The sequence below is a fragment of the Hylobates moloch genome, unplaced genomic scaffold, assembly GCF_009828535.3.
Source record: "Hylobates moloch isolate HMO894 unplaced genomic scaffold, HMol_V3 SCAFFOLD_14, whole genome shotgun sequence".
Lineage (NCBI taxonomy): Eukaryota > Metazoa > Chordata > Mammalia > Primates > Hylobatidae > Hylobates > Hylobates moloch.
Genome location: NW_026652289.1, coordinates 6752112 through 6765516, shown reverse-complemented (window position 1 = coordinate 6765516; position 13405 = coordinate 6752112). Strand labels below are relative to the sequence as shown.

Here is a 13405-nt window from a genome sequence, read left to right as displayed (position 1 = left end):
TTCTCTGTTAAAAATGGTTATTTTTATTTTATTTTACTTTTTAATTTTTTTTTTTTTTTTTTTTTTGAGACAGAGTCTTACTCTGTTGCCCAGGCTGGAGTGCAGTGGCGTGATCTCGGCTCACTGCAAGCTCCGCCTCCCAGGTTCATGCCCGCACCATCCCGGCTAATTTTTTGTTTTTTTAGAGGCGGGGGTTTCATGTTTTGCCAGGATGGCCTCGATCCCTGACCTCTGACCCGCCCGCGGATTACAAGCGTGAGCCACCGTGCCCGGCCACTTTTTAATTTTTTTGAGATGGAGCCTCACTCTGTCACCCAGGGTGGAGTGCAGTGGCACAATCTTGGCTCACTGCAAACTCCGCCTCCTAGGTTCAAGCAATTCTCCTGCTTCAGCCTCCCGATAATGGGATTACAGGCATGCATCACCATGCCAAGCTAATTTTTGTATTTTTAGTAGAGACGGGGTTTCGCCATGTTGGTCAGGCTGGTCTCGAACTCCCAACCTCAGGTGATCCGCCCGCCTCGGCCTCCCAAAGTGCTGGGATTACAGGTGTGAGCCACCATGCCTGGCCAGAAATGGTTTTTTAATGGCTGCATATTATTCATATTCATATGTCTGCATGAGGAAGCACAAAATTTATTTTAAAATTCCCCAATTGTGTCTCCATATGTGTGTGTGTTTGCTGTGACCAGGGGATCTTGAAGTCTCTTCTGTTAGATTTCTCAGCTAGCTGCAATAGCCATGCCTATGTTCTGTGTATTCTTTTTGAAGTTTCCTGGACTCCACAGAAAAAAGGAAAAGAACTCTTTTTTCTTCTTTACAAAGGGAATATTTTCTTTCTTTCATCCTCCAAATCCCAGTTCTCAATGATACCAACATAATTCATCAGATGAATTATCCAACTCGTCCAGCTCCGCCCCAACTCCTCACCCCCCACTATTCTTCTCCTGTCTCTGAGTGATCTCAAGGCTCCTGGGAAATCTAAATTGCCTACTTGTCATAAAAAAGTTAAAGATCAGGCTGGGTGTGGTGGCTCACACCTGTAATCCTAACACTTTGGGAGGCCAAGGCAGGAGGATTGCTTGAGCCCAGGAGTTTGAGACCAGCCTGGGCAACACAGCAAGACCCCGTCTCTACAAAAATTTTAAAAATTAGCTGGGTATGGTGGCATGTACCTGTGATTCCAGCTACTTGGGAGGCCAAAGTGGGAAGATCGCTTTAGCCCAGGAGTTTGAGGCTGCAGTGAGCCATGATGGCGCCACTGCATTCTAGTCTGGGCAACAGAGCAAGACCCTGTCTCAAAAAAAAAAGGAAAGAAAGGGAAATTATTGATATGGTGCTAAATTTCTTATGTTAATATCCTAGCCCCCATAGTGATACTTTTATGACGTGGGCCTTTTGGGAGGTGATTAGGTCACAAGGGCAGAATCCTTGTGAATGGGGTTAGTGCCCTGTAAAAGAGGCCTAAAGGAGCTCATTTTTGCTTTCCTTAAAAATAAAAAAAGTTAAAGATCCTTGTCTTAAAGAATCAAGCTTAAGATTTATTAGTTGAGGCTTGAAACAGCGTGTTTCTTAAGCATCTTATCTAAATTGTTGGATATTTTACCAATCTTGAAGGCAGAAAGATAGCAAAAAGCCTGACAAAATATTTTAAAAATTCTTATTTTTAAAGCAGTATACATATTTTTAAAAGACAGTTTTTCAAACACATTTGTAAGTAAAACTAAGTTAAATTTATGAATCATTAAAATTTATCTTAAATATTATATGTTTTTAAACGTTAATTTTGAGTTACATTAAAATGTTAACAAATGCTATGTTACTTAATGTGATGAAATAAGAATGGTAACAAGCCTTGTTAATGAATAGAGTTTATATTTTTCTAATTACAGTACACATTCACCAAGCTGTTAACTCATTCTAATAACTGCAGATCCTCTATCTGTTCATATGATTGTAGAGAAAATATCTGAGAAAGATATTCATGAAGTTACATAATTTAGGCCAGGTGCAGTGGCTCACACCTGTAATCCCAGCACTATGGGAGACAAAGGCAGGCAGATCACTTGAGCCCAGGAGTTCAAGACCAGCCTGGCCAACACAGTGAAAGCCCATCTCTACTAAAAGTAACAAAAATTAGCCAAGCGTGGTGTTGCATGCCTGTACTCCCAGCTACTCAGGAGGTTGAGATAAGAGAATCACTTGAACCTGGGAGGCGGAGGCTGAACTTATATATGTATGTAAAATAAAAACATTAAAATATAAAGACATAATAACTATATTTTTGGGAAAAGGATTATTCTACATTTTAGTTTTTGTTGAAGGTGTTTTACTTCCACCTGCAGAGTCTTGGTAGCTATTTGAGCTGCTAAAGTCTTCCGAGTCTCAATAGCCAGCTGCCGGCTAAAGGCTCTGCTGTTCAACCTCAGTTGTTTTTCCAAGCTCTGAAAACAGTATATATTATAACTATTCTGCAACCAAGTTAGTATATTAAAAACTTCAATTATCATGGCACTAACTACATTTATGAAAAGTGCACATCTTCAGTACAATTTTAGTGAATGGCTTATATAGGGGACATATATTAGAATGAAGTATAACCGAAAGCCCCCAAATCCCAGATCCCAGCTCTAGAGAACAAATATCACATGTTTCTGAGCCTGTTTTTTACATACTCTAAAATTTGATTTAAAAATTCTTTTTTTTTTTCTAAGTTGGAGTCTCACTCTATTGCCCAGGCTGGAATGCAGTGGGGCGATCTCGGCTCACTGCAACCTCCATCTCCTGGGTTCAAGCGATTCTCCTGCCTCAGCCCCTGGGTAGCTGGGTTTACAGATGCACACCACCACGCCTGGATAATTTTTGTATTTTTAGTAGAGACAGGGTTTTGCTGTGTTGGCCAGGCTGGTCTCAAACTCCTGGCCCGCCTTGGCCTCCCAAAGTGCTGGGATTACAGGCGTGAGGCCACTGTGCCCTGCCCGATTTAAAAATTCTGACCAGATCCAGAAAATCAGTAGACATCATGGATGGGCATTCCCAGACAACAGAAACTGAATGTTATAAAAGGGACTCAAACCACCACATCCATCCACACTGATGGACTATAAGACAATGAAATGACTGATTTAACTCAATAACCATCCATAAACATATTCATCTGCTCTCTGGAATGAGAACTATTTTATTGGAGAATTGTTAGATCTGGACTTGACAGAAAGCTTACCAAAAGGACCATTTTTCTTTGTTTTAACATAAAGTAGGACCTCCTCCTAAATTATAACAGCAGTACTTTCCCAAACAGGAAAAGTGGAAGACATGGAAAGCTAAAAGGGGAAAGAATCACTAAAAATACCACTTCCTAAAACACTAATGTTAAAGAAATAACATGTTTTGGTCCACAAAACAGTTTTCCTCCACTAAATGCCTACAACCAAACAGAAATTTCTCATACTTGGTAAGTGCTTTTTGTATCAAAGAAAATAGTCATGGAATTTGTCTTGGTTTTATGTATAGATATAAAAACATGAACTATTTAGATACATATATAAAAATAGATTTGCTTTTGCATGACAGACATATGCTAAGATGAATACAATTATTACCTAAAAGGCCCAATAATATCACTTTGGTATACAAGAGTGAAAAATGAGGTTGGTTATTATTTTCTGTAGATCACATATCAATTTCATGTGAAAAAAATTTATTGGAAAATAGAGAATTTTAACAACAGAAGAAATAACTGAGATAAAAACGTGGAGGAAATGAACCTGATATTTACTTACTTCAAGATCATAGAAAATACTTGTGTTTCAGCATCAAATATTACAGAATTAAATCCTAAATTAATTCTATTTATGTTTATGTCCATACAGACTCAAACTACTTAATGTAAGATATGCAGGAGAATTCTTAATATAGTATCAATGCCTTCTCCCAAGTCATCCCTTATAATGTAATCCCCAGGCTTTTGACAACCATGTGCTGTTGAGGAAAATCAATCCAGTCATCTCTTTAATTATTTTAATTCCCTTTCCTTCCCTACTACCAGGAACATGATCTGGGAAAAACTGATATTTTGAAAATAACTACAAATGTCTGTGTGGTAATGCCTGGCCAAAATGGTGAGGGAGAATACAAAAGGCACTGAACGGATGCACTGAGGTTTTTAGGGAAGTAGCCTTTTAATCAACAGTTTAAGGTAGAGGGTTGACTTCAAAGAGAGGTTTCACGTAACACAATGCAATCTTTTAGCACAGGGAAAAAGTCCCTTAGCACTGTAGCTGTACTCTCTTAGAGAATGGTCATTTCCAGATAAACCAGCCCAGCCACAGAGTGAACTCATGTGCACTGGTCATTTCCAGATAAACTAGCCCAGCCACAGAGTGAATGCTTATGCAATGGTCATTTCCAGATAAACCAGCCCAGCCACAGAGTGAATTCGTGTGCAATGGTCATTTCCAGATAAACTAGCCCAGCCACAGAGTGAACGCTTGTGTACTGGTCATTTCCAGATAAAATAGCCCAGCCACAGAGTGAACGCTTGTGTACTGGTCATTTCCAGATAAACTAGCCCAGCCACAGAGTGAACTTGTGTGCAATGGTCATTTCCGCATAAACTAGCCCAGCCACAGACTGAATGCCTGTGCAATGGTCATTTCTAGATAAACCAGTCCAGCCACAGAGTGAACTCTTGTGCACTGCAACAGATGAACATTTCTAGTTTGAGCTGCTTCTGTTTTTCCTTCAAACCACTCCCTTTCCGTGCCCTCTATTAGACAACATAATTATTTAGTGTAGCACGCCAAGCGAAGCAGTTAGTAATGCTTTGTTACAGAGGGGGCGCATCCATGATTAATTCACACCCTCTCTCTATTAACTTTGGAATCTTAAACTGTCTTGGCCCCTGAAATACAGACCTGTATTTTTTTGTCATTTGCGTCCATTTTTGTTGTGATAATAGATAATTTATGAGTGAGTTCTTCCCTTTCTGCAAGGTTTTTGTCTTCAGAAAGTTTCTGCAGTGCCTGCAAGGTATCTTTAGTCTTCAGTAACTGGCTGTCGGTTTCTCTAAGTTTCCTAGATACAATTCTTTCCTTTTCCTGGGATATCCTAAGTAGTTGCCTTAAATTTTTTACTTCATTCTGATGTTTAGCCATAATTTGAGGTAGATTATTTTGTGAATTCTCATATTTTCCTATAGCTTTCAAATGCCTAAGCTGAAGTTGTTTCAAAAATTGGTTTTCTGTAAGGATGGCCTCCAATTTATGATGCATATCAGCTAATTCATTTTTTAGTCCTTTAATTTTATGAAGCCTTGCTGAGAGTATTCGATGAGCCATAGCATCTCTTCTTTGGGCAATCATATGGATTTGAGAATTAAAGAGTGATGCATTCCAGGTGTGCTTTTTTTCAACTGTGATTTCCTTCTGGCCTGTGTAAGCAGATAATCCAGTTTATTACTAGTAATATATAAAGATATGCAAATATGCACATATGCATAATCTCCCTCCCATGCCCCCATGTACACACACCACACACATACACACAAGCATAAGTGTAACTAGAAGGGGAAAAAACTAACATTTAATGAATACCCATGCTTTAGGCTAGGTACTTTATATATAACTATCTCATTTAATACAATTCTTTAAGATCAGTTGTAATATATTTTATAGCTGGAGATTTTATGTCATTTGTCCAAGGTTACATAGCCACGAAGTGACACAGAATGGATTGAAAACCAGGTCTTCTTTGACTCTAAAATCTGTACTTAGATTTCTATTATAACAGCTAGACTAAAAGCTGTGATAATAGGCCAGGTGCAGTGGCTCATGTCTGTAATCTCTGCACTTCGGGAGGCTGCAGTGGGAGGACTGCTTGAGGACAGGAGTTTGAGACCAGCCTGATCAACAGAGTAAGATCCCATCTCTAAAACAAAATTTTTTTTAATGTTTATTTTTTTTTGAGACGGAGTCTCCCTCTGTTGCCCAGTCTGGAGTGTAGTGGCGCAACCTTGGCTCACTGCAACCTCTGCATCCCGGGTTCAAGCGATTCTCCTGCTTCAGCCTCCTGAGTAGCTGGGATTACAGGCGTCTGCCACTATGCCCTGCTAATTTTTGTATTTTTAGTAGAGACAGAGTTTCACCATGGTGGCCAGGCTGGTCTCCAACTCCTGACCCTCAAGTGATCCACCCTCCTTGGCCTCCCAAAGTGCTGGGATTACAGGCGGGAGCCACTGTGCCCGGCCTCTACAAAATTTTGAAAAGTAGCCTAACGTGGTGGCACATCCCTATAGTCCTAGCTCCTCAGGAAGCCTTGGCAGGAGGATCCCTTGAGCCCAGGAGTTTGGGGCTGCAGTGAGCTATGATTGCACCACTGCATTCCAGTCTGGGTGACAAAGTGAGACCCTGTCTCAAAAACAAACAAACAAACAAACAAACCCCATGACAATAGCTGAAATTTACTAAGTGCTTATCATATGTCAGGCATTAAACTAAATGCTTTCTGTAGATTATTTGATGTAATCCTTTCAACAGTATGTTATGGGTAATTAGAGTGTAACATGAGAGCCCAATGTAAAGAACTTACAGATTCAAAATGACCCTCAAAAGGTCATCAAATTGCATCTAAGAGTCTATCTGTTTATACAGATACCGATTTTCCATCTCTCAATAAATCCAACACAGTTAATTTTTGCTGTTCCTTTGGTTGGGCACCAAATGAAGTAACTGGCATGTGTTCAGGGGTCTATCTTAAACAAAAAGTCTCTAAAAATTATCACAGTTAGCACCAAGCTTACCTAATTGAATTTGAGTATGTTAAAATACATGTGTAAATCACTGTACTATTATCCCGTTTTAAAGATAAACATACTGAAGCTTGGGGATGTCCCTTGTCAATGAGCACACAGCTAGGAAGTGGTGAGACAGAGCCCACTATGTGCCTATGCTAGTGCCCCACAGGTGTGTGCATTTGTAGGATATAGAGGTATATGTATGCGTGCACCTGTGTATGTAAATATATATGTGGTGTGCAAGTGTACATATTCATATATCTAGATTCGGAGAAGGAGAAATTGAAACTGGATTCTAAACTCTAAAAATGTCTGATCCTCATTCTGGAGAGAGAAGGACACTTAGTGGCCAATGTCACCCAAGTCCTAACCTTAAACTACTGGTCCAAGTGTGGATACATCTGAGATGTGGCTTAATATGTCTGCTCCAGGTGGTGGGAAAGACAATTCTACCTGTGACAGAAACAATGAACCACGGGAGCCAAAGCATGCTTTCTGGGGATAAAGCATTTGAATCATAACTATGAAAGAACTCATAGATTATACAACACAGTATCACATCAATAACTGGTGGCCTGTCTTTGCAATTATGCCTTCAAGTGTATTTATTTTCCCATGGTTTAGTAGGGGCTATGGCTGAGTATTAAGTATTTTAGAATAGGCTTCTGAACACACTAAGTGGAAAGCAGAGCAGGCCAGCCTCTAGGACATCTACTAGAAGGCCTGTAAAGAGGTGTCTGTGGTTTTGTTGAGGCCGTACATTTTAATACTCTGGGCACTGGCTAGGGAAGCTCTAGACCCAGGCCATATGGATCAGGCTGGTTTAAAATAGGGGTGGGCGAGGACTGACATGTTCTACACTATGGCCAGCATGACTGAACCTGACCCCCAACTTGTAATGTCTTCCAGCTCTTAGGTGCTCTGACCCTGGAGGAGAGAGGGATTTCACTGAGATGAGAAGGATGCGTGATGGGCTCCACGGGCACTGGAGGCTTATATTCCCCTCTCATGCCATGCTCAAGTGACGGGAGGGCAGAGGCATGAGAGGGTGCTAAGGGACTAAACGCCATGGCCACAGGAGCTCTGGCTAAGGCCCCAGGAGTCAAGAAGTGCACAGAGGGCATGGATGCGTTGGAAAGGGGAGGTGCTGGCCTTTTAAAGATCATATGGCTTGGACAAGGAACACGTAAGTGGTAAAAATGAAGGGCAGAGGCTCCTCCCCCAGTATTCTTCTTTGTGTAAGGCCCTTTCCATGTCCCTGCCCCCTCATATTCCTTTATTCCCCAAACATGTCTGAGATTGACTTTCCTGTCTACCCTAGTGAGTGGGCAGGGAGGACAGGCCAGGTTTGTTGGCTTCAGAAAGGTAAGTACAGCACTTGCATTTGAGGGGTATGTAACAAATTCATACTGTATCCATCACGCATACTTGTATAACTATAAAGGCTATGGAAAACTGGAATAGGGTGTAATCCTTAATGATTTTATATCTCGTTATCCTAACCCACACATAAGAATGGTATAATTTATAATTTCAATCATGTTTCACAAATAATAGAAGCAGATTTAGCCGATGACTATTCTTAAGATAACTAAGTTTTAAACCACTGAATTAAAACATTCACTCAAGTTAACTTAATTCACCACAAACATAAATGTAAGTCCATAGTTGCCAAAACGGCATCTGCACATTATGTATGATGATGTATGCTCTTCTGAACAGTTCTAAGAATGTCCCCATGCTCACTTCACCCACAAACAGGCCTGTCTTCCTTCCCAGTCTGTCTCCCCAGGCCCACTTCTTCCTCAAACCCTTACTTTAGAAGCTCTCCTGTCCTCCTCGGTCCATGCTGTTTCTTCCTCCTCTCCCTCCTGGCCTCATCCTAGTTCCCTCTCCTGTCATTGTCCCCTTCGGTCTTACCGTCCCATTCTATCCCCATGCTCCTCCACACCTTCACTGCAGCTCTGCTTCTGACATACAGAGTGGGGGGTCCACACTATATTTTACCCTAAAAAAGATGAACCCATTTTCTCCACAGACCAGGGTGAAAAAGAGGTTCAAAGGAGGAGCCTTTCCCCTTCCTGTTCTCGGTAGTTTCCACTGTTAGCCTGCTACAGAAGGTGTCTCTTCAACACTACCTTAGGTTGTCCACCTATACCTGACCAAGGACAAAAGGGCAAAAGGTGTTCCAAGCATTTGAATGTGGTAAATTAACTTCTTTTTTTTTGCCTACTAATGTCTTGAATGACCATGACATGTTTTTGGCATTGTATTGACAAAGAAAATCCATCAAGGAAGCAATTTTAACAGGATACGTAACTGAAAGAGTTCTGAAAGGGCATTTTCTAGAAAAGAAGGATAATCTTTGAAAAGCAAATTGTATAACTATATTGCTTGCTATTTACAATGATTTAAGTAAATCTCCAATGTTTGACCAAAGCAAAAATTCTATTAAATTGAAGCCCTCATTTCATATTCATAATTTTCCCCATGAAATGTCTTTCTGCCATGAAATTTGCTTTCATCAATTTTCTAAGATGGGAATTGAAAATAGTCTTTGATGTTACTGTTCATTGGTGAATTCTGAATCTCTATTGGTGCTTCCTCATCCAGCATTACCTGCCCTTAGGGTCAGAGAGCTACTTTTAATTGAACGTTTGCTTGAGAAGGGGCTGTACTGGCTAAAACTTTTAATAAGACTCTTTGCTTTGGGTTAGACTTATATGACACCAGGGTGGAAGAAATTACTTGCTGCTGCAAACATTGGCAAAACATGAACTGGGGAATAAAAGAAAAAGATGAGGAAATACTTTATTGTTCTGTGACAAAGCTTGAGGTTGCGATTAGTATTTTACGTTCATCATACGCTGGGCAAGGGTTTCCTGGGACATAAAAATCTGAGTTAAAGATGCATGCAAGATTTATTTAAAATAATTTCAGAGTATTAATATACAAAACGACACCCAAGTAAGGGCAAACCTTTTACTCTTCTGGATAATGGAATTAGAATTCTGCTCTCCTGTGAAGTAACTGAATTAATTTAGGTTGCTCTCAATTTATAAACAGGCATCTTGCATAAAGAACTCAATAAGCATTTGTTGAATAAATGAGGAATCAGCTTTAAAAAGCTAAATTATAAGGTACTTAGAACTCGAAATGCAATTTCTGTCTTGTGGAAAGTTTTATAAATGCCAACTGCCCTCTTGCATGATCCCACAAAAGCTTAAGATCAATATAAAATGTAGTATATAGATGCAAGATCTCTTACCATAAACCCTTGGAACCAAACTATTTCAGAATTTGGGGGTGGGTTTTAAAGGTGAGTACATATATGGTATTTTCCACAGTTCTCATTGGGGTCTGGAACAACACCCTTTAATGAAACTATATTTTTGCAGTGAAATATAATGACTATTCGCACTAAGTGAAATAAGTAAAGATCTGTTTCCTATTAGTTCAAATAAGGTTTTTGTTGCCAAATCAACTTTGATGCCAAGGATATGAAAGATGTTGGGTTTTTGGAGATTTGTAAATTTCAGATATGGATAAGGAATTGTGTGTTTGAGGAATCTAACCATGATGTTCATTTTTGATGGAGTCCAGGCATGAGAGAAGGAGTGGACTTTTCATTTCCTGCCCTGGGCCTTGCCAGTGGAGGTAGGACCCCCAGCTCTCTAGAAAAGTAACATTTAACCTTTTGAGACTCTGGTGAAAGGTACAGGGCCTTCTAGAAAAGTTTATGAACACACATAGACACAAAAAAATGCATAGAATTTCTTGGGGTTCACAGACATGTGTCTTAGATCAAGAATCCCTGTGCTATAGCAGGGGAACTGAAGATTCTGGGTGTTCCAGAAGTGGCACAGAGGGTCCTGGACACAGCTGGAAACAGCAGACTGGGGATGCAAGATGCAGGGTGGACATGACAGTGGCAGATGTGCCCCCCAAACAGCAGGCCCTTTATTGTCCACCTGTTGACTGAAGTGCTCTGATGGTCAACATGGACAAGAGCTCCAGCTATTTCTATATAAGGAATACTTATGAGCTCAAGATTGCCTAAAATGGGAGGAAGGAATTACAGTCTGGGCAGGGAAGGAGGAAGAAAGGAGATCAAAGATAACACAAGCTAATTCCAATTTGGACAGCTGAGAGTTGATAGAGTTGGTACTTTAAAAATCTACAAAGAGCCGGGCACGGTGGCTCATGCCTGTAATCCCAGCACTTTCGGAGGCCGAGGCAGGCGGATCACGAGGTCAGGAGATCGAGACCATCCTGGCTAACATGGTGAAACCCCCTTCTCTACAAAAAAATACAAAAAAATTAGCCGGGTGTGGTGGCGGGTGCCTGTAGTCCCAGCTACTCAGGAGGCTGAGGCAGGAGAATGGCGTGAACCCGGGAGGCAGAGCTTGCAGTGAGCTGAGATCGTGCCACTGCACTCCAGCCTGGGTGACAAAGAGCAAGACTCTGTCTCAAAAAAAAAAAAAAAAAAAAAATCTACAAAGAAATGACATTATTAACAGCCTTTTGAACCATCTCTGTTTCAAAAGATGCTCTTTGCCAATATGCCTCACCAGACTTGAAGACCATCCTCTTGGGGTGCTGAGACAGATACTTACATTTCACTGGTGATTCAAACACTGATACTTCAGCTGAGATGAAAGGCAAGAAGCCAGTGAAATCCAAGTATTGTGGTACTCTGTAACAAGGCCACCTGTTAACTAAAAACAGAACTAACCTCACTAGTAGGATCTGGTAGGGTAAGCCATGCAGGGGATAGGCTTTACATTTGAAGCCTTTCTGTTATTTTACAATTATTCTTAATTTCTCTATTTCCTAATTTCTTCTATAAAAGTTCACCTATAATACATATTTACGATATAGGAAAACAATAAAACTGAGTATGAACCACTTCAAACACTAGTGCAGTAAAATAATATCATTATGACAGAAATTTGGTCTTGCTTGGGAAATTTTACTCCTTACCTTTAGATTGGGAGATTTTAGAAACATTATACTTTTTCTTCTCCTTTTCTTTTACCACAGTCTGCTTTAAATAATTTCTATTAATAGCCTTTTCTGAACAATCACAGAGAAAGTCTTCTGAATAATCATACTGAGAACTTAAACTTCCACAGGAGCACTGAGATCTGCTATAATCAACACTCTTATTGGAAGCATTACTGTTCTGTGAAAAATCGCCTGTGCCTGGGCTTCTCTTGCATTCTGCAGACCTCTTATTGTTTTCTGATGCCACGCTGGAGAAATGCTCATCTATATTTGTTTTTGTTAGATCAGCCAAAGACATAGCAAACAACCTAATAAAAGAAAAGTAAAACCTAATAAAAGTATTTTTGAATTTATATTTATTGACATTAAAATGAACCTATGCTTTATTTTATATACATATATATATATATAATATATATATATATATATATTTTTTTTAAAGACAGGGTCTCACTCTGTTGCCTAGGTTGGAGTGCAGTGGTGTCACCATGGCTTTCTGCAGCCTTGACCTCCTGGGCTCAAGCGATCCTCTCAGCTCAGCCTCTAGAGTAGCTGGGACTACAAGTGTGTGCCGTCATGCCCGGCTAACTTATTATGTTTTGGTAGAAATGGGAGTCTCACTATGTTGCCCAGGCTGGTCTTGAACTACTGGGCTCAAGTGATCCTCCCACCTCGGTTTCACAAAGTGGTGGGATTACAGGCGTGAGCCACCATGCTCAGCCATGGACACAAACTTTGAATACTTTCAATAAGCCCTTAGTTGTCTAAAGTGATAATTTAAAATGGGAGGAATAGAAAGTCAAATACAAGAAAGACCCCAAATTTATACCCTTAATAAAATTAACATTAGTTACAAAGCAGATGGTTCTGCATTTCTTTATTATGCTACTGCACTAAGGACAATAACACCACAAGTATCTCTTTTATAGCAGCTTACCTCACAAGCAGATTGAAACAAACAGATCCATCTTCTGAGGTCTTTAAAAGGATTACCTTTTCATTTAATTCTCAATTCTCCTGTTTTATCAAGAAAGCAAAAGAGAATTTAACTGGCATTAGATCCTTTGCAACAGGAATCTAACATCACTTTCTCTACTGAGAGGGTTTTTTTTGAAGTCAGTTTCTGCTTTTTGCTGCATCTGCTTTAATTCTCCAGCCTTCTCTTCTGATGAAATATATTAGGCAGTCCACAATCTCCTCACTACAAGAAATCAAAAGATCTTAGTAATAATTAATATTAGCATTATACTTTAACTAGTGCTCTTACTTTGTACAAACTGCTTTCACATCACCTCATCTTAGCCACCTAGAGGGAATAGGTTCAGACAGGTTAAAAGTTCAGAGACTGTCCCTGTTTTCCAGCTCCAGGGGCAGTGCTTTTTTCATTAAGCATCATGACTGCAACAACACATTGATGGGAGCATTATACGATCCTAAGGCAAAGAATTTCTCTTTCCAGACACATTCTGCTGTGTAGTGGTGGGCAGAAGCAGATCTTTATTTGTGAACCTTTGCATCTAGATTAAGAAGAATCCAGGCCAGGCATTGTGGCTCACATCTGAAATACCAGCACTTTGGGAGGCTGAGGTGGGTGGATAGCTTGAG

The 13405-nt window shown here is 40.1% G+C and overlaps 1 protein-coding gene across 1 annotated transcript in view; it reads right to left on the bottom strand.

Annotated features, from left to right (window-relative positions):
• LCA5L (lebercilin LCA5 like) overlaps positions 1 to 13405 on the bottom strand; it is a 36457-nt gene that overhangs the window by 12786 nt on the left and 10266 nt on the right. Inside the window, exons 3-6 of the mRNA XM_032174380.2 lie at positions 12738 to 13001; positions 11777 to 12108; positions 4917 to 5431; positions 2309 to 2444 (exon numbers count right to left, since the gene is read on the bottom strand). Of these exons, the coding sequence (XP_032030271.1) occupies positions 2309 to 2444; positions 4917 to 5431; positions 11777 to 12098 (973 nt within the window). The 5' untranslated portion in view covers positions 12099 to 12108; positions 12738 to 13001. The remainder of the gene's footprint in view (positions 1 to 2308; positions 2445 to 4916; positions 5432 to 11776; positions 12109 to 12737; positions 13002 to 13405) is intronic.